The 20,973-nt window shown below is 38.0% G+C and overlaps 1 protein-coding gene across 3 annotated transcripts in view; it reads left to right on the plus strand.

The window, feature by feature from the left end:
* The window catches only part of LOC132096917 (adenylate cyclase type 1-like), a 63,531-nt gene that overhangs the window by 26,102 nt on the left and 16,456 nt on the right, over positions 1–20,973 (plus strand). For all 3 annotated transcript variants that reach the window (XM_059502605.1, XM_059502606.1, XM_059502607.1), the window contains exons 2-4: positions 4,683–4,832; positions 6,576–6,694; positions 15,629–15,740. In XM_059502605.1, the coding sequence (XP_059358588.1) occupies positions 4,683–4,832; positions 6,576–6,694; positions 15,629–15,740 (381 nt within the window). The remainder of the gene's footprint in view (positions 1–4,682; positions 4,833–6,575; positions 6,695–15,628; positions 15,741–20,973) is intronic.

Here is a 20,973-nt window from a genome sequence, read left to right on the forward strand (position 1 = left end):
ATTGTGGGGGTGAGAAAAAAAAAGTATAATCCCTCACTTTAGGATTTAATTGACGCCATACGTCTATCAAACCGGAGTCAGGACATAAATTATTGAGCACCTTAGATGATTTAGGGTTTGATACGTTTGCAGATGAGGATTTGTCCAGAGAGGCATTCATTATACAATTAAAGTCTCCAGCTAGAAAACCTAAGCCTTTACAATGATGAGTGAACAGTAAAATCATCTGTGTTATAAAATTAGGCGAATCAGAATTTGGAGCATAGAGATTGAGAATTGTTACATGGCATTTGAGGATCGATCCTGTGATCATAATAAATCTCCCTTCAGCATCTGATTCTTTATATTCTAAAATAAAAGGTAGATTTTTATTAATAAGAATGGCTACCCCTCTTTTGTTCTGTGAGTAAGAAGAAAAGTAGACTTGACCAACCCAGTCTTTCCCTAGCTTTGAGTGTTCTACGTCGGATAATTTTGTTTCCTGAAGCAATACTATATCAGGTTTTTGTTTTTTCAAATGAGTTAGAATTTTTTTTCTTTTAATTACATGTCCAATCCCTTGAACATTCCAAGTGATAAGTTTAAGTGAACCAGCCATGAAAGGTGTGAATTAATCGCGAAGATAAAGCGATTTTATTTGGCGAAAAAAGGCAACAGAGAGTTGGCTTACAACAAACACATAAAACATCAAAGAAAACCTTGCAGCACGTACCCACCCCCACTCTGTCCCCAAACGACAGAGTAAAACCCCCCATAATGAAGTCAACGAACGTAATAATCAGTACAAATCCAAACTCAAACTAGTGACCACAATAACAATTCAGTCGCCAGAGACAACGGCCAAACCAAGAGACTGAATAAAAAAAAAAAAGAGAAAGAAAAAAAAACACTGCGAGGAAAAGGAAAGGAGAGTCCCTTAGGAATAAAATAAAAACTATGTTATAAATGGGAAGCTATACTTAAGATTAATCAAACCTCCTAGTTATTCCAAATTACTTTAAATCAGGTAGGCTTTAAAAATAAATAAATAAATATACAAAAAAGTGAGTAAATAAAAACAGGTTGGCTCCTTTAGTCTTAAAAACTAGAAAGTAATGAAGTGACTCGCTGTAGATCAAGTCAATAATCCTCCTTAACAAACGAGAGTAGCAGCAAAAATACCTCAAGTAAGAGATTCCAAAAAGGCAGCGGCTGATTCGGGGGTATCAAAAAGACGAATTTGCCCGTTATGAAGAGTAGGGTAGGCAAAGCCACGATACATATTCCGACGGGCCATCAATTTCCCCACGGAGTCAAACTCACGACGTTTGCGCAGGACCTCCGCCGAAAGGTCAGAGTAGAACCTTAATCTGGATTCATTGTAGAGGATGTCGCGCTTCTTCAAAGCTGCCCTGAGAACCGCTTCTTTCTGAGAGTACCGGAGAAATCGCACAAGAATACTTCTTGGTGGCTTATTCGCGTCCGGGCTCGGGACCAGAGCGCGATGGGCGCGTTCAATCTCCAGAGGAGGAAAGTCAGCAGGTAGGCCGACTAAAGTTGGAATGGTAGTTTGGAGAAAGTCCGCGAGTAAAGTGGAGCCTTCCGCTTTCTCCGGGAGATTGACGATCTTTAAATTCTTCCGACGCCCGCGGTTCTCCAGGTCATCAACCTTCAGCTGCAGCATATCCACTATCTTTTGCATAGCTGATATTTGGGCTTCGCAATTGTCGCGACTATCCTCGGTATTTGAGATCCGAGTTTCGGCTTCATCCATTCGTTTTTCCAAATCTGTTGCTCGATTAGATAGATTGGAAAGAGAAAGCTCAACTGACGTGATAGATGTTTTAATATCACCCAGAGCACTGTTTTTCGTATTCAAACGAGCTTCGACAGCTTCATCCATGTTATTAACACGGGAGGCCACGGATTTGATTTCAATCAAAATCTGATCCATGGTAGTCGAGCAGGTGGCCTCCGTGTCAATTTCACCATGCTCATCTTCATCAGTGGAGCACGCGGTCAGTCGAGTCGTCGCTTTCTTTTTCCCGGTGGACGGGCCAGACGACGAAAATATAGGAAAATCTTTGTCACGAGGAGGTTTAGGCATACTTGAGATAGAAAATAACTGATTAAGTGACGTTTGCCAAGCGAGAAAAAGAACTTTAAACCTTGGTTTAGCAAGGAGCGAAGTCTCAAGCGTCCATCTTGCTCCGGGTCACGTGACCTCTTCAAACTGTTTTGAAAAGAAAAGGTAAACATGCCCCGTCCCAACTATTTTGAGACCTGTAGCAGAAATCAAAATTGAAATGAGCTCATTTTCTGCATAAAATTGTAAACTTTCTCAGTTTAAACATTTGCTATGTTATCTATGTTCTATTGTGAATAAAATATTAGCTCATGTGATTTGGAAGTCTTTTAGTTTTCATTTTATTAAAATTTAAAAAACGTCCCAACTTTTCCGGAATTCGGGTTGTAAATCTGACTCTTACATTTTACAGTATATTGCTGTTTTTTCCTTGACAACGCAACAAACAGATTGTTTACTTGGAGAGGTTGCTAGGGCGGTTACTATGCAGTTGCTAGGGTACTTGGGGTGGTTTCTGGGGTGTTGCCATGAGGTTGCTAGGGTACTTTTGGTAGTTGCTAGGGTACCTAAGGTGTTTTCTCTGCATTTGCTAGTTGTCACAGATCATTATACTGTAAAACTCTAACTACAGTCACAGCACACAGCAGCAGTTCATGTGACCAAACTCTAGTTCGTTTTTCATTGCTTGAACACAGTTTTCAAAACTCTACACACTTATCCCACGACTTTAACCACAACCTGCACAACACCGTGGATTTACAGCACTTTGTTCACATGCTAACACACTGCTGTCAAAACTGTGAAGCACACATTCAAAACAGAAGAGATTTCAAACACTGCTGACTGCAATTTCAGGATTAACCCCTCAATTATTTGTTCGAATTACAGTTATGTACTTTTAGTTTCTACCTTTTTTTCTCATTACTGTAATTCCGTAAATTACTACAGACTATTGAAGCAAACTCCTAATTTTCATTTACCTTAAAGAATTATGTTCTAAAAATGTAAATAAATCATGTGAAAGAATGTCACTCCTTTCTTTGAAGAAAATATTACTTTGTATGAAGTCACTGAGTTCGTTCAAACTGTAAAGATGATGTGTTCAAATGATGTGACGGTGTGTGGTGTTTCTCCTCTCGATGTGTTCCGAGTGACGGTGTGTGTTATCTCGGTGAGGGTCGTGTGTGGTGTTTCTCCTCTCGACGTGTTCCGAGTGACGGTGTGTGTTCTCTCAGCGAGGGGCGTGTGTAGTGTTTCTCCTCTCGACGTGTTCCGAGTGATGGTGAGTGTTATCTCGGTGAGGGTCGTGTGTGGTGTTTCTCCTCTCGACGTGTTCTGAGTGACGGTGTGTGTTATCTCGGCGAGGGTCGTGTGTGGTGTTTCTCCTCTCGACGTGTTCCGAGTGACGGTGTGTGTTATCTCAGTGAGGGTCGTGTGTGGTGTTTCTCCTCTCGGTGTGTTCCGAGTGACGGTGTGTATTATCTCGGTGAGGGTCGTGTGTGGTGTTTCTCCTCTCGACGTGTTCCGAGTGACGGTGTGTGTTATCTCAGTGAGGGTCGTGTGTGGTGTTTCTCCTCTCGACGTGTTCCGAGTGACGGTGTGTGTTATCTCAGTGAGGGTCGTGTGTGGTGTTTCTCCTCTCGACGTGTTCCGAGTGACGGTGTGTGTTATCTCAGTGAGGGTCGTGTGTGGTGTTTCTCCTCTCGACGTCTTCCGAGTGACGGTGTGTGTTATCTCAGTGAGGGTCGTGTGTGGTGTTTCTCCTCTCGACGTGTTCCGAGTGACGGTGTGTGTTATCTCAGTGAGGGTCGTGTGTGGTGTTTCTCCTCTCGACGTGTTCCGAGTGACGGTGTGTGTTATCTCAGTGAGGGTCGTGTGTGGTGTTTCTCCTCTCGACGTGTTCCGAGTGACGGTGTGTGTTATCTCAGTGAGGGTCGTGTGTGGTGTTTCTCCTCTCGGTGTGTTCCGAGTGATGGTGTGTGTTATCTCAGTGAGGGTTGTGTGTGGTGTTTCTCCTCTCGACGTGTTCCGAGTGACGGTGTGTGTTATCTCAGTGAGGGGTGTGTGTGGTGTTTCTCCTCTCGACGTTTTCCGAGTGACGGTGTGTTATCTCAGTGAGGGTCGTGTGTGGTGTTTCTCCTCTCGACGTGTTCCGAGTGATGGTGTGTGTTATCTCAGTTAGGGTTGTGTGTAGTGTTTGGCCGCACTGAGCCTGTTTTGAGCCATGTATTAAGAGTTGTGTTGCTTGGAATGAGTTTTGCACAAGCCTTGCTATGTGTACTGTGTTTAAGCTAACTGAGACTTGTTATAGCATTTGTATGTCATCGCTCTTTTGTTCATTTTGATTGCTTCCATTATCATCATTTGTAAGTCACTTCTGATAAAAGCATCTGTTAAATGACTAAATGTAAATGTACCAAGTAGCATGGTCAAACATTTAACCTAACCAGTAGCTGGGGTTGTTTTTAACCCAGCCTTTCTTAGAGTGTACTATATCTGTACGGACAGCAGTGATCTATGCTCATCATTTATACTGAGCCAGTCACTCAGAAGCGTATCCTGTGAGCATGTATTGTGTTCAGTGTGTGGCTTCAGCTGTAGTGTTTGTGTTTTCCAGATGGTTGTGAACACGCTGCTCTTCACCGGAGTGAATCTGTCGGGTCTGTTTGTGCGGATCCTGACGGAGAGAGCGCAGCGCAGATCCTTCCTGCAGGCTCGAGACTGCCTCGAGGAGAAACTGCGCATGGAGGACGAGAACGAGAAACAGGTCACATTCAGAAGATACACAATAAACACTATCAAAACCTCACTGTAAATACATAGAACTGCACTCTAAAAACACTGTTTCATTAAACAAAACATGCTAAAGTGTTCATCAATCTTTTAGATTTACGACAACTAATGAAATATTCCAATCATGTTAGAGAAACTTAATTAGCATAAATACATTTTCAGTTCATTACTTACAAGAGGTATGTTGTTTTAACTGAGTGATGACAATGGAGCCAATGAATCTGATCTAGTTCTGATAAACATAGATGAGTTCAACAGCAGATCCTTCCCTTTACTAAAACTGCATCAAATAACACTTAATTTCAATATTTATTATCCTTGTTCTACCCTACTGCAAAGCATGCTTAAAACTTTAAATCCACTGATCAACTTACAAAGTTACCAAGACAATTTAATTAAGTTACTAACTTTTATTTATTTGTTTGTTTATTTAAAACCAATCAACACAGAATTTTACATTTGAATTACAGACAATATTAAGTTAATGTAATGATCAACAATATTATTTCAACAGAACTGTTTTCAGTATATTATCTATAATTAAATCAGTAAATTTTAATTCGTAAACTAGCAATCATGCAATAATTTTATTTATGGTAACAGGTCCCATGAACATCACTGTAGAGTGTATCAAATTAATAAAATTTCTTGGGAAAGGTTTGTGATGATAATGATGATGATGATGATGATGATGGTGATGGTGATGATGATGATGATGGTGATGATGGTGATGATGATGATGATGATGATGGTGATGATGATGGTGATGGAGATGATGATGATGGTGATGATGATGATGATGATGATGGAGATGATGATGATGATGATGGAGATGATGAAGGTGATGATGATGATGATGATGGTGATGGAGATGATGATGATGATGATGATGATGATGATGATGGAGATGATGATGATGGTGATGGAGATGATGATGATGGTGATGGAGATGATGATGGAGATGATGATGATGATGGTGATGATGATGATGGTGATGAGATGATGATGATGGTGATGATGATGATGATGATGATGATGATGGTGGTGGTGATGATGATGGTGATGGTGATGGAGATGATGGTGATGGTGATGCAGATGATGATGATGATGGAGATGATGATAGTGATGATGATGATGATGATGATGATGATGATGGTGATGGTGATGATGCTGATGGAGATGATGATGATGATGATGATGATGATGGTGATGATGGTAATGATGATGTGATGGAGATGATGGTGATGATGATGATGGAGATGATGATGATGATGATGATGATGGTGATGATGATGATGGTGATGGAGATGATGATGGAGATGATGATGATGATGATGATGATGATGATGATGGTGATGATGATGATGATGATGGTGGTGATGGTGATGATGGTGATGGAGATGATGATGGAGATGATGATGATGATGATGATGGTGATGATTGTGATGATTATGATGGTGATGATGGTGATGATGATGATGATGATGATGGGGTGATGATGGTGATGATGATGATGATGGAGATGATGATGATGATGGTGATGATGGTGATGATGATGATGATGGTGATGATGGTGATGATTATGATGATGATGATGATGGTGATGATGATGATAGTGATGATGATGATGATGATGATGATGGTGATGTTGATGATGATGGAGATAATGATGATGATGATGATGATGATGATGATGATGGTGATGATGATGATGCAGGAGCGTCTGCTGATGAGTCTGCTGCCCAGAAACGTGGCCATGGAGATGAAGGAGGACTTCCTGAAACCTCCAGAGAGGATCTTCCACAAGATCTACATCCAGCGGCATGATCACGTCAGGTAACATGGACTGATGCGCTCCATTTCTAGGGTCTGTGTAAATGCGATGGTTTCCTGTGAGAGGAGTAGCTGCTTCAGCGGCTCTAATGATCACAGATGCTGTCTGAGCGAGAATCTTGATCAGGAGAGATTTTTCATTTCATTTATCAGTACACAGTCAAACAAGTCTAATCACACAAATCTAATGGAAAACCATGGTTTCCAGTTTAAACCCGTTTTAAAAAACAACAACATTCACATAGAAAAAAACCTTCACAGAAATAAACAGGAAAATAACAGAATCAGAAAATAAAAGAACTAGTGATGACAGAATTAGCACGTTAACAGGCGATTCATTTTTCAAGTTTAACTGCGTTAAAAATATTTAACACCATTAATTCAGAGGCGGGGCTAGTTATGACATTTATTATAATGGATTTATGTGAAAATTGTTTAAAGTTCACATAAATTAGAAGCTGTTATTTTTTAAAGTTTACTTAATGTTCAAATTTATATCTCTCAATTATACTGTAATGTTGAATGAGTAGTCAATAGTTAAATATTAGGGAAAAATTATTTCCTAGAGACATCAGTAGTATTGTTATCAGTGATACTCGCCTTCAGTCATGGAAAAGATGCCATTAAAAAAAAAATATATACACACACACACACACACACACACACACACACACACACACACACACACACACACACACAGTCTTTATGATGTTTCTATATTAATTTGAAGATTTAATGTGAAATCATTGCAATACAAATAAATTGTTTTAATGTTGGTGGGATTAATCCTGATTAATTAGTTATTTTTAATTGATGGACAGCACTAAACAAAACAGATTATGCTTATTAAAAAAGACATCAAAATAAACATTGAAGTCTTTTGAAAGTTGCCTTTAATTATTAAGAGAACTAAATCAAATATTTACTTAAAAAGTTTTACTTTTATCTTTACTTTTAGTCAGAATTCTACTTTAATAAAGTAAAAAAATAAAATAAAAAAAATATATATATATATTGTTACATAGAACTACGTAAAATCTGGAAAAAAAAAAAGTAATACAAATTTTTCTTTGTATGAAAGTTTTTGTTTTTGAGAAAAATACAGTATGTATTTTTTGATTAATATTAAATAAAAATATAAGATTTGAACCAAACCTTACTCATTGGCTCTATTGTGTTTGTAACTGTCTTCTTTTCCTCATTGCCTGTGATCTTTGGATGATCATGTCTGGTCTTGTTCTGTATAGCATTATTACACTCAGAGCATGAGTCTTAAACCGAGAGTTGAGTTTTGTTTGGTTTAATCTGCAAGTAACTGGATATTATATACCAACAGCAAGGATACACATTTCCCCCAATTGATACATGCAGATGAAGCTTTTCGAAAGCTATCTAAAGAAGAGATCAATCTTGAAACATCCTCCGAGTCTTTTACAACTACTGTTATGTCATCTGCGTAAGCTGTAATTTTAGCTGGATCTACACTGGGGAAAATGGGAATATTAACACCATGCAGCTGCTTCCTAAGTGAAACTAGGAGAGGTTCAATAGATACAGGAGAATCTGCTCATTGCATACAGGAGACCTGAAAGAGGGCACCCCTGCCTTATTCCCCTGTTTACAGAAAAAGACCTAGCTAGGTAACCATTCAGTCTTAACATGCTGTAAATTCCATTATATAATATCTTAATGAGAGAAACAAAATAAGGACCAAAACCAAAAGCTTCCAGGGCCTTAAATAAATATTGATGGTCCACCCTGTCGAACGCCTTTTCTTGGTCTAATGAAAGAAAACCAGTGGCCAAATGATGCATTTTAGCAACAGTAATGATATCTCTCAACAAAAAGAGATTGTCAAAAATCAACCTTTTAGGAACACAAAATGTTTGATCTTTATGAATGACTGATGCCATACATTTTTAAGTCTATTAGTCAGTGCTTTTGACAATATCTTAAAATCAGCACAGATCAATGATACCGGATTTAGACACCCAAGATCACCCTTTTTTGGCATTAAGGTTAAAATTGCTCTTCGACAACTCAAAGGAAGAGGTCTTTGCTCAATACATTCAAGAAAAACACCATATAGGTCTTCTCCAATTAAGTTCCAGAAAGACTTGAAAAACTCTTCTGAAAGACTGTCCAACCCAGGTGATTTCCCAGAACACATCTCCTGAACAGCTTGAGAAAGTTCTCCAAATGATAAAGGACTGTCCAAGTCATCATGTTCCTTTCAGATAACTTAAACATAAATCTACTAAATTATGATCATTAAGTAATTTCTTTAAGCTCTCAGCAGAAGGTGGATGAGGTTCATCATGATTTCTATCCAGATCTGGATTAACAGAACAATTAAAATCACCACCAAGGACAAGAATATTGTAATAAAATTCAATACGTTCTTGACCAATATTTGGAGCATACACATTGAAAAAAGAAATATGTGCATCACCCAAAGCAATATCGGCTCTCAAAATCTGACCGGGCACAACCTCGGCCATATCTGGCTGACTACTATTAGATGGAGAAAAAATGAATGGCAACACCTGCACTAAGGTTTGTTCCATGGCTTAACAAAACATTGCCTTTCCAATCAGCAGTCCACTGTGTCTGATTCTGCTGATCAAATAGAATAATTTAAAGTTAATAATTTTTACTATCAAATATTTTTTTTTAGCACCACAATTTTATTGGAGTGAAAAAAAGTGATAGTGAAGTGACATTCAGCCAAGTATGGTGACCCATACTCAGAATTTATGCTCTGCATTTAACCCATCCGAAGTGCACACACACAGAGCAGTGAACACACACACACACACACACACTGTGAACACACACCCGGAGCAGTGGGCATCATTTATGCTGCGGCGCCCGGGGAGCAGTTGGGGGTTCGATGCCTTGCTCAAGGGCACCTAAGTCGTGGTATTGAAGGTGGAGAGAGAACTGTACATGCACTCCCCCCACCCACAATTCCTGCTGGCCCAGGACTCAAACTCACAACCTTTCGATTGGGAGTCCGACTCTCTAACCATTAGGCCACGACTTCCCTTTATTGGGGGTTTCTCTGGGCCCCCTCTTAGTCATGGGCCCCGAGAATCGTCATCGTTTACCCCCCCCTTTAGAGCGCCACAGACAGTATTCCTCCAATAAACACCTTATCTGAAAAATTCCCAGGGGGTTTATATAGGGCTCTCCACCTGTCTCTTATCAAGAAGTCTGGGCTCAACAAATCTGGCCACTCGGACACTTTTTGTTTCCTCAAAGAGTCTTGATGGATGGTTTTTACTGTGACGTTATACAGTTCTTTCTTTGATATGCTTTTAAAGGAATAAAACTGAGGATTCTGGAACGATAAAATGGCATCCACCACTTCTTCTTCATCCTCCTTTATTGCTAAAGAAATTTACAGTTCTGGAAACTGCACATTATTCCCCATGTCTTGTGTATTCTCATGTCTTTGTGCTATAAATGTTCTGTATCCACTTGGTAGTACATTGTGGATTTCTTCCTTTAGCTTTGACACTAGACGTGGAGATCTCAAGCCCGTTGCTTCTTTAAGTTCATCAATCGATTTCCATCCATCTTCATTCAATAAATGATCCAGCTTCACGATTCCATTCCTTAATAAACATTGTCGTATAGTCACAAAAAGACAGCAGTCTAGTTTGAATCAGTGGATTAAAAAAAGTTGCTCCTCTGGTGCCCAAAGTTCCAGATAGTCCATACTCCGTTCTTTTTTTATAACAGTTTTCCATGTTTGCAACATAGCTCTGTAAAAAACAGAGAGCTCAGACAGGTTAATCTCTTCAAGCTTCATTAAAAATAATTGCTTATCAAGTCCAAAGCCACCAACTGTCCTCATGATCACACTTGCAGTTTTTCCCCAAAGCACATCTTTATCAAACAGAAATCTCTGTGCAGCTTGTAGCCTGAAAGCACTGATTCTGTTTCTCACATCCACAAGTCCTTGGCCACCCTCTTGTACTGGTAGATATAATACTGCAGCACGCAACCAATGTTGTCCATCCCAGAAAAGGTTCACTATTGTCCTCTGTATATTGGAGATCAACTCCTCTGGTGGCTCCATGACAGCAGTCCTATGCCACAGAACAGAAGCAGCCAGATTGTTTACTACCAGAACCCTTCCTCGATATGACAATTGTGGTAACAGCCAACACCACTTCGACAATCGGGCAGAGACCTTTTCTATCAAGCCCTCCCAGTTTTTATTTGAAATTGTTCATTTCCAAAGAAAACACCTAAAATCCTTAGTCCGTCTCTTCTCCATTGCAACCCTCCTGGAAGTTTTTAAAAATTTTCTAATTTACCAATCACAAATCATTCACTTTTTTCCAATTAACCTTAGCAGAGGAGGCTTTTTCATATAATTCAATAGTTTTTGTTAAAATTTCAATGTCTTCTTGTCCTGTAATAAAAACCGTAATGTCATCTGCATAGGCTGCTAAAACCACTTTAGAATGACCATTATTACCATGAGGGATTAAAGTTCCATTCAAATTCTTCCTCAACCTACATAATAAGGTTTCAATAATTAGGCTATATAATTGTCTAGAAATTGGGCAACCTTGTCTTATGCCTCGTCACCGGTGTTGGAGCACTTAAACCACCCCCTACTTTCACCATCACATCAACATTAGAGTACAACAACTGAATATAAGAAATAAAAACATCACCAAATCCATAACTCTTTAACACTTTAAATAGATATGCATGAGCAACACGATCAAATGCCTTTTCTTGATCTAATGACAGCACTCCTATATCATTCTTATTTTTCTGATTAAAATCAATTATATCTCATACTAAGAAAAGGCTATCTATAATAGACCTCTTAGGAATGCAATATGTTTGGTCATTTTTTATCAACAAATCCAGACAGTGCTTTAGTCTATTTGCTAAATACTTCGAAAAAATCGTATAGTCCAGACACAACAGAGATACTGGTCTCCAGTTTCTTAGCAGTCCGAGGTCTCCTTTTTTTGGAAGCAATGACAAAACTGCTCGACGACAACTTATTGGAAGTGAATTATTTTTGATGCATTCTAAAATTACTTCATATAAATCTGGTCCTATTAAGTCCCAGAACTGTTGATAAAACTCCACCGGTAATCCATCAATTCCAGGCGATCTCCCTTTAGACAGCTGCCGCATAGCCTCTGTAAACTTTTGAAATGTGATTAAATTGTACAATGCCTGGTTTAGTTTTTCTCCCAGCTTAGGTAACTCTTTAAGCAAGTCTTCAGTACAGTCAATGTCACAACTCTCAGCTCTGTATAATTGTCTATAAAAGTCTCCAGCCAGTCTCCTCATCTCTGTAGGATTTGATGTAATGGATCCATCCGAACGACGAAGATGGCACATCATCTTTTGTTGGATATTTTTTCTTTCTAGGTTAAAAATGAAAGTACTTGGAGCATCCATTTCTTTTATGGAAGAGTATCTTGATCTTATCAATGCTCCTTTTGCTTGCTCATGTAGGAGAAAGCTCAGGTCTTGTCTTTTCTTATTTAACCCATTACAGTTTACAGCTTCATTATCATTTACAACCTGTCTTTCAACGAACTCATTGTCATTGTGTAAAGCTTTCACTGTTGCTTTCAACATATTTGAAGAGTGGAATGCATAGTTTTGACAAAACATTTTTATATTTGTCTTGCCCACATCCCACCATTGACTTAGGCTTTCAAATGAATTTTTCTTCAATTTCCAAATATCCCAGAACAATTTAAATTTTTCACAAAAAGAGGCATCCTGTAATAACTTAATGTTAAAAATCCAGTAATAATTAGATCTGGGTGTCTTCTTCAAATTAACATCTAATATAACCATGTGATGGTCTGAAAAACCATTAGGTCTAATAAAAGTATTCATCACCATGTTGTTCCATGTCTTTTTTAAATAAAACCTATCCAGTCTCGCTCCACTAATTCTATTGTCAACCACTCTTAACCATGTATACTGCTTTACTCCCCCATTCTCATTCTCCATACATCTGTTAACTGGAATTCATTGATAACTTTTTTTAATGCATCAATTGACTTATTATGGGGCTCTTCTCCATTTCTATCAACAACGAAGTCTATTGTACAATTCGAATCACCTCCAAGTATTAGACAAGCATTATCATCATATTTTTCAATCACATTTCGTAATCCCATAAAAAATTCCAGCCTTTCTGGACCATTATTAAGAGCGTAAACATTAACAAATACAAATTCTATTCCTTTATACTCAATTTGTGTTAATAGTAATCTTCCTTTAACAATTTCTTCTACCTTTAAAATATTCACACTTTCAGAAAATACAATAGCTACCCCAGCACTATTTCTTGTGTCATGACTCAAAGCAAAATTTCCTTTCCACCATAATCCCCATTCCACTTCATTATCAGTGTCTGTATGCGTTTCTTGTAAAAAACAAACATTAACCTTTTCTATTCTTAAAAACTCTGAAATCTGTGCTAATTTATTCTTGTCCCTACCTCCATTAATATTTAATGATCCCACTCTCCACACATCCATATAGAGAAATAAGAAATAGACAGAAACTGAAAAGAAAACGCACAGAGTAAAGAAACCCACTTGTGATTTTTCAATTTCATTTTTTTTGAAACAGTCACCTTACTTCTCCTTAATTTCGTTATCATCTTTTTCAGTCAGAATCTTTTCTTTTTATCCAAAACTTCATAGCTCACTTTTTTTTGCAGCCACAACACTGATGTTATAAATTTGTCCACATCTGGAAAAAATTGTTCTACCTCTACTACCAAATGATGTCTCAAGAAAATCATCAATTTCCTCTAAAGAATACATGTCTTCTATCACTTGTGACCCAATGTCTGAAAACTCAGAAAGTGCATCTTCATCTCTCATTTCTGCATCACCAGTGATGCATTCACTCCTTACATTGTTTACAACCGTTCCTATTATTTCATTATTCACAATCACACTTTCCTCAATTTGGTTGTGATTTTCTTCATTTAATTCAACAGCTTCCTCAGCTCCCTGAGGCTCTTTCTCTTCCACATCTACAGACTGCACGTTTTCAGGATCATTCACAAGATCAACTTCATCAGTTTGTCTAGCGTCTTCTACCGCAGCTTGAACTTGGACTTTATGTGGGCATGTACTCATAACACTTCATGTTCCCAGTATTTGCATAAACCATGTACGCTCTTCCTTCATGCCAAACTTTAAATGACACGTCTAGCTCTTGTTCATTTAGGAACATGAAAACCTGCCTTCTGAACGACATAACGTGTTTCAGCGCTTCATTTTTACATCCAAGAGGAACAGTTTTAATCGCGCTAGCTAACTTACCATAACGCAAAAGCTCTCGTTCTATTTCATGACTCTGGATAAAAGGCAGCATATTTGAAACTGTGACTTTAATAGTCGGAGCAACCAGCGGCAAAACAGTAATACAATCTCCACTTACCACTATTCCGCTGCTTATAAGACGATTCACTTGGTTCTCTTCTTTTACAAACACAACCACAGCTTTATTCATTAGCGAAGCAGATGAAATGTTTTTATAGCCGATCTCCTTTCCAACTGCTAGTAACACTCCCTCCACATTCACACCGGTCGCCGTCACACACCTAATTCCATGGCGGAGGGAAACAGGTGGAGTAAAAGATGCCATTCCGTTTCCCAACTGATCCTGAAAATACTCTTATCACTACGAAATTAAGTTTAATCAGGAAAATGACACAAAAGTTTTAGAAAAGTTTGAACCAAATGCACGTCTACCCTCCCCTCGTGAGAACCCTCACACGCACCCAAAACCCCCAGCATGCACCGGGAGAGAGAGCGAGAGAGAGAGAGAGAGAGAGAGAGAGAGAGAGAGAGAGAGAGGGTGTGTGTGTGTGTGTGTGAGAGAGTGTGAGAGTGTGAGAGTGTGTGTGTATGTGTGTGCGAGAGTTGTGTGTGTGTGTGTGTGTGTGTGTGACTGATAACAAACCGTTTAATCAATACTGAACTTTTTCACTCCCTGATCAGATGCATTCATAACACCCTAGCAACCACAGCAACAGGTTAACAATCACTTAAACACCTTAGCGATCACATGATCTGTCACTCAGCATCTTGATTGACTGAATGATTCTGCTCGTCCTCGTCCTCGTCCTCGGCATGATCGTATTATATCAAGATATATTTACTTGAGAAACAAAAGCCTGGTTTCACAAAACATGGCTTAGAAAAGCCAAGATCAGACCGTAGTTCAATTAGGACATTTAAGTAATGTTTAAGAAAGTGCCTTTGATAAAAACATCAATGGTGTGCATCTTCAGACAATACAAAGGCACTGACATATTTTAAGATCAATCAGTGCAAGTTTCTTTCAGTTGAAATAGCTCAAACTTACATTTAGGCTTAAGCCTTGTCTGTGAAACCGAGGGGGAGTTACTTAAGTCTTACTTAACTAACTTACTTAAATCTATTCATATTAACGTTTGTTTTCTGAGAAAAAACATACAGTTAAGAGAGTTCATACTTAAAACAATCATTCATTGTATAGACCATAATTCATGAAATTTTCAACATCTACTCAGATATTAAACTGAACTTAATCAACACTCAACTGAATGAAACTCAACAATGACTCGGTTTAGATCATGTATTACGGGACAGACCCTCTGTGACTGAACCTTCACACACACCTGAGCTGATGTCTCCTGACAGTACACTTCTTACATTAAACAATTCACTGCAATCTTAATCAGATGAGCAATCAATAAAACTCTGAGACCCAGATTCAAATAAAACTGCACATATAGAGTATAAATATAAAGACATCTCTTTTAGTCCTGATGAACAAACAGCAGATTCTTAAGAGAGAAATACATGTCTGTGTTTTTCCTCATGTGGAGTGTTAGGAAGTGTCTAATGGTTTTCTGTGTGTTTCCCCCTCCAGTATCCTGTTTGCGGATATCGTGGGCTTCACGAGTCTGGCGTCGCAGTGCACAGCGCAGGAACTCGTTAAACTCCTCAACGAGCTCTTCGGCAAGTTTGACGAGCTCGCCACGGTGAGTTGCACATTCTCTCAGATTTTAGGATAGGCTTTTCTGGCTTTCTCTGCATTACGTGTGAACAAATATAGCTGTGTAATCACTTATCTTACTGGTGATAATGCGGTATTCAATAAAGTATTCTATAAATGGAGATTTATCATTATTCAAAAGAACAATTACAATGTTATTTGTAAATGAACTTCAAGTGTTTTCATAAAATAAATAAATAAAAATTGGGGGTTTAGGAATTAATTGTCAATATGATATTGTTAATGCACACAAGTGCTATTTTACTACTATTCTATTTCTATGTATATTAGGGGTGTCCCCGAGAAAGGATTTTCGAATCTTGCTGATATTCGACTGATAGTGAAATCATATGTCTGGGTGCAGGGGAAAATACATTGAGTCAAGTCTAATAGACCGTATAGGTCAAGTCAGACATTCGACAGCCAGAATTACTGATGTTAACACACAGAAAACATGTAAGGAACGCCTCACAGATACAAACGGGGTAAATAATGTTTTTTATGTTTTGCTTAAAAGATAGTTAACACTAAATGTCAGCAAAATTCTAACAATTTACACTTATTTACTATTATTTTTTATTTTGTTTTTTACAATAGTGCTCTCATTATAACGTTATTTTTATATCAAGTTTTTAATCAACGGGATTAAACCCATAATTTCATGTAGAATACACTTTGTTATTTATACAACATAACATTAAGATTAGGATTATAGGCTATCTGGAAAAAGGACCCGAATGCACATGAACAAATCCGCGGGGCTCTGAATGACGTGCAGAAACACCGGCAGCTAAACTATAAAAACTCACCAGGTTTTATTGGAATGGTGTTCTCATTATATATAATTATGTGTATGACAGTACCAGTCATAGTCATTAATATTCTGCATTGTTGTGTGTCCTGCTTGCACTGCGCGCTGAAGAGATAATCACCGTAGTATGAAGCGCTTGAATGCATCTTATATCAGGTAAATAATATATCCGCAATATATATAAACTGGCTGAAATGTTTTGAAATCACTTTCTCTTCGGAGTGTTAGAAGATCTAAAGTGGCAAAGACCAAAGTCTCAAATCCAAAGAGATATTTTTTATAAAACATGCCCCACATCTCTACGTCACTATGTGGGGAGATTTGCATAACGCACGTCCAAATGTTCACGCAAAAAAAAAGAAGACGTACCTTTTATTCTCTCAGTGCCATTTCGTGGAGAAGCTTTGTGTTTCTTTGTGAAAATTAAACTACTTTGTTTGGCCATCCAAAAGAGCACAATATCTGCTTTGTCATGCCTGGAGCTGATCCGTGCTGTTCACTGAGGAAATACATTAACTTCACACTGTGGATCACTGAATTGGCTTTCATAGTGGGTGAAGCAGAGTCCAGCCCTGGGTCGTCACGTGTGGTGACAGCAAGCCCCCGGCCGGTCCTTCTTCAAATCCGTGGGCCATTCCTCAATCTTTGCAAGGAGAGTCAGAGGCGCTATTGACTCACAGTCTGTACGCAAGTTTTCATATTTAAAGAATTTGCGTTTGTAATGAGTTTTATTGTTTTCTTGTCCTGTCATGCCGGTGTTTTGACCGGGACACGCCATAACAGTATATGTTGAGGGGCGTAACATTTCCGTCAGAAGCTTAAAACATTTGGCCAATCAGAACACACTGAATAGCTGGCCAATCAGAGCACACCTTACTTTTCAGAATGAAGAGGGGGCATAGAGGAGAAACAATAATGTACATTATGTGGAAAATAGAGGTGGTGATAGGATTCGCTAATTGAGCCAACGTGAGTCATTTTGGATCCATCGCTTGGATGCACTTAATTACCCAGGTCTGAATGAGGATATAGAGTTCAAATGTTTTTTATGATATAGTCTGGGGTATACATTTAATTTGTATTTACTACATTTATCATTGCTTTATTTTATGTTACTTTAATATTACTATATTAAGGTTTCTGTTTGTGTGCATGTATGTGTATATATATATATATATATATGTATATATGTATATATATGTTAATATTATTTTTTGTTCTTTTTGCATTGTCCCTTTTTTGTCTTTTACTTTTTTGGTTCCTGATCTCATACACCTGATTACCCGTATGTTGATATTGAACTTAATTAGTCCACTAATTGCTTATTGATGATGGGAGTGGTTTGGAGTATTTTTATGTGTGAGCACACCAATTGTGATTATCACCTTGCCCTGAGGAAGACCATTGCGGTCGAAACATGTCGGCATTTTAATTTTAATATTGGCCATACCACAATAAAGGCTTCTTAACGTTTACCTTCTCCACCTGAATTCTTTTTGAGTGCCTGGGACCTGTGTTTTTTTTCAGAATGTGGGCTTCTTTTGGCATATATAGCCTACTGTTCATTATAAAAGTATTAAAATAGCAGATTTATATATATATATATATATATATATATATATGTATATATATATATATATATATATGTATATATATATATATATATATGTATATGTATATATATATATATATATATATATATATATATATATAATAATATTGGAATGTCAGATATTTTCTTTCTTGGGGATGTTTTTTTCTCTGAATATTATTTAGTGATAAATATCAGGGTGTTTCATTCAGGGTCGCTTTCAGTGTCTTGTATGCTCTCACCAGTTAAATCTCTCCTTACTGTCTTCATTAGGGTTTGTGAAGGTGCTCAAACATGAAGACGTGTGCCTGTTCAAGTAAACATGTAGATGTATCTCAATGTAATCTAGACATTAGAAAAGCTTACATTCACATGTGCCTATGAAATCCTTTAATCCATGGATTACACAGACATGTTTCTGTCAGCGTCAGAAGGTCTTTCAGCAGGTCTGTGCTCAGTTTTTCAATGTGATTGTGGATCTGTGGTGTGAGTTTGTTTCCTTGCAGGTCAGTTAGTTCCATGTTTCGTTTGATCCACTTATACTCCTTGTGTTTGTCTGCTGAATCTCACACATACTCATCCATATAATATTTACTGATATTTAAAAAAAAAGTGTCATTTTTTTAGGGGTACAGTATACACATAACTTTTCATAAAGTTCTCTGTGTGAAAATAACATAATGATGCTCTTATATTTCTAAAGTCATTTTTCCCTAAGGTATTTGCTCCGAATCTCAGGTGAAAATTGTCATTTTGACCCTCCATTACAATATAGTAGATTTTTAATATGTTAGCTTTCATGAAGTCTTTATGTTTGTCCTCATTCAGGGGAAAAAATCTAAATCAAAATCACATATTTTTAGCCAGGGAAGTTTCTGAAGTGGGGTTGACATAAAATATCCCATAGCACTGTTTCTTTAAGTGTACAATTTTTTTTAATTACAAGAAAAATGTACTAAAAGCACCTTAAACAATGCTTTTCTCCAAATTTCCAAAACAAACACACTCTTATGAATGAGAGAGGCAAAAAAAAAAAAAAAAAAAAAAACAGAAGCAATTTATCCTAGAGATGTCAACAGTATTAACAGAACCATTTTATTGTAGTTCCAAGATAAACCTGAACTTGTTTAGAAGTGAATAAAACAGGAAGGACAAAGCAGGTTACTATGGAAATATAAAACATGAGCAGTGCCTGTATTTTTGGTGGTTGTGTGGGTGAATAAGTGCCTGTGGGAGATGAGTATCTTCAGCTGGCTCTTGAGAGTTGTGATGGTCTCAGCAGGTCTGGTGGTGTTTTGCAGGCACAGAAAGAGTTAATATTGTAGTTTTGACCTGGTTATAATGGTTATATGAGATAAGCTCATTTAATCAGTTCTGATTAGAGCTGTGTATCATCTGTGTAGTGACAGTAGAGGTTGTGTATATGGACAATTGGAGGGGACCAAGCACTGAACCCTGTGGTACCCCATTGTTCACCCTCTGCCTCAACAAACCCTTAAAGGATCTGCTTATGTCAGTGAACTATAGATCCTCTGACAGCAAGAAGCATCTTATGATTCCCCCTGTTGAAGGCAGTGGTCAGGTCTAGTGTGATGATTTGGAGTGAACTTATGCCAGCTGCAGAGTTTTAGCTGCTCCTTTCCTCCTCTCCTGAATGTCTTATGAAAGAAAAAAGAGAGAGTTGAATGAACACAGTTTTGACAGGAGAGGGACCGATCAGTAGGGTTAAGTACTGTTTTATATAGTCAAATCAAGTCAAGTCACCTTTATTTATATAGCGCTTTAAACAAAATACATTGCGTCAAAGCAACTGAACAACATTCATTAGCAAAACAGTGTCAATAATGCAAAATGATAGTTAAAGGCAGTTCATCATTGAATTCAGTGATGTCATCTCTGTTCAGTTTAAATAGTGTCTGTGCATTTATTTGCAATCAAGTCAACGATATAGTATAGTCATCAGCTTAATCAAGTTGTGGGAAAGATGCCAATAATAAGACATGTAAGAGGATTGTGGAGTGGAACGCTCTTCATTGGGCAAAACCACTTCAGAAGGTTCAGTTTAATCCAATTAAGAGTTTATATGGTGTGACGTGCAGACTCACCGACTTTGCATTATGGGAAAGCAGTTGTGATTGTAGCTGACCCTGGATCAGTTATGGATCAGAATTAGAGTGAGGATGTGTTTCACAAGACTACTTCACTAAGCATACTCAAGACCTGTGATTATTGTAAAGGTTTGACATGTTCCTACTGTAAAGCATATGCATTTTATTGGCGCAATGACACATGTTGATCTAGGACATTAAGGATCCACTTTCTTCTTTTTATCGTTTAGTTTAGCTCTGAAACAAAATCTGCTTCAATATCCAATAAATGAGAGCCTTGATGTGCCTCCATTACTTCGTGCCTGGCAAAAGGCATATGTAGGCTATATATTCCTTGGCGTGATGGAGGACTATGTTTATGACTGTGTGAATGCACGCACCTCCACACCGAGGTCATATTCAGCTGGACCAACAAGATGTAAAAAGCTGCTGAATTTGCTCCTGTGGCAGGCAAAAATGTTTGTAGAACTGTATCGTTTGACACAATAGCTATTCTGACACTATTATGAGAAATGATTATGCAAGTGCATATACAGTACATTAGCTGGATCTGCAGACGCAGCCGTCTTTGATTTAGGACACGGACAACTATTTGCTGTCTCATTGCCATAGTTTGACCAAACTCCCGATCACATTCATTCACTTTAAATAGACTCCTAATTGTGTGCTGCCTAATGGTTTGCCAGCCGATGTGCCTTTTTATATTAGA

This window comes from Carassius carassius, chromosome 20 (assembly GCF_963082965.1).
Source record: "Carassius carassius chromosome 20, fCarCar2.1, whole genome shotgun sequence".
Classification (NCBI taxonomy): Eukaryota; Metazoa; Chordata; class Actinopteri; order Cypriniformes; family Cyprinidae; genus Carassius; species Carassius carassius.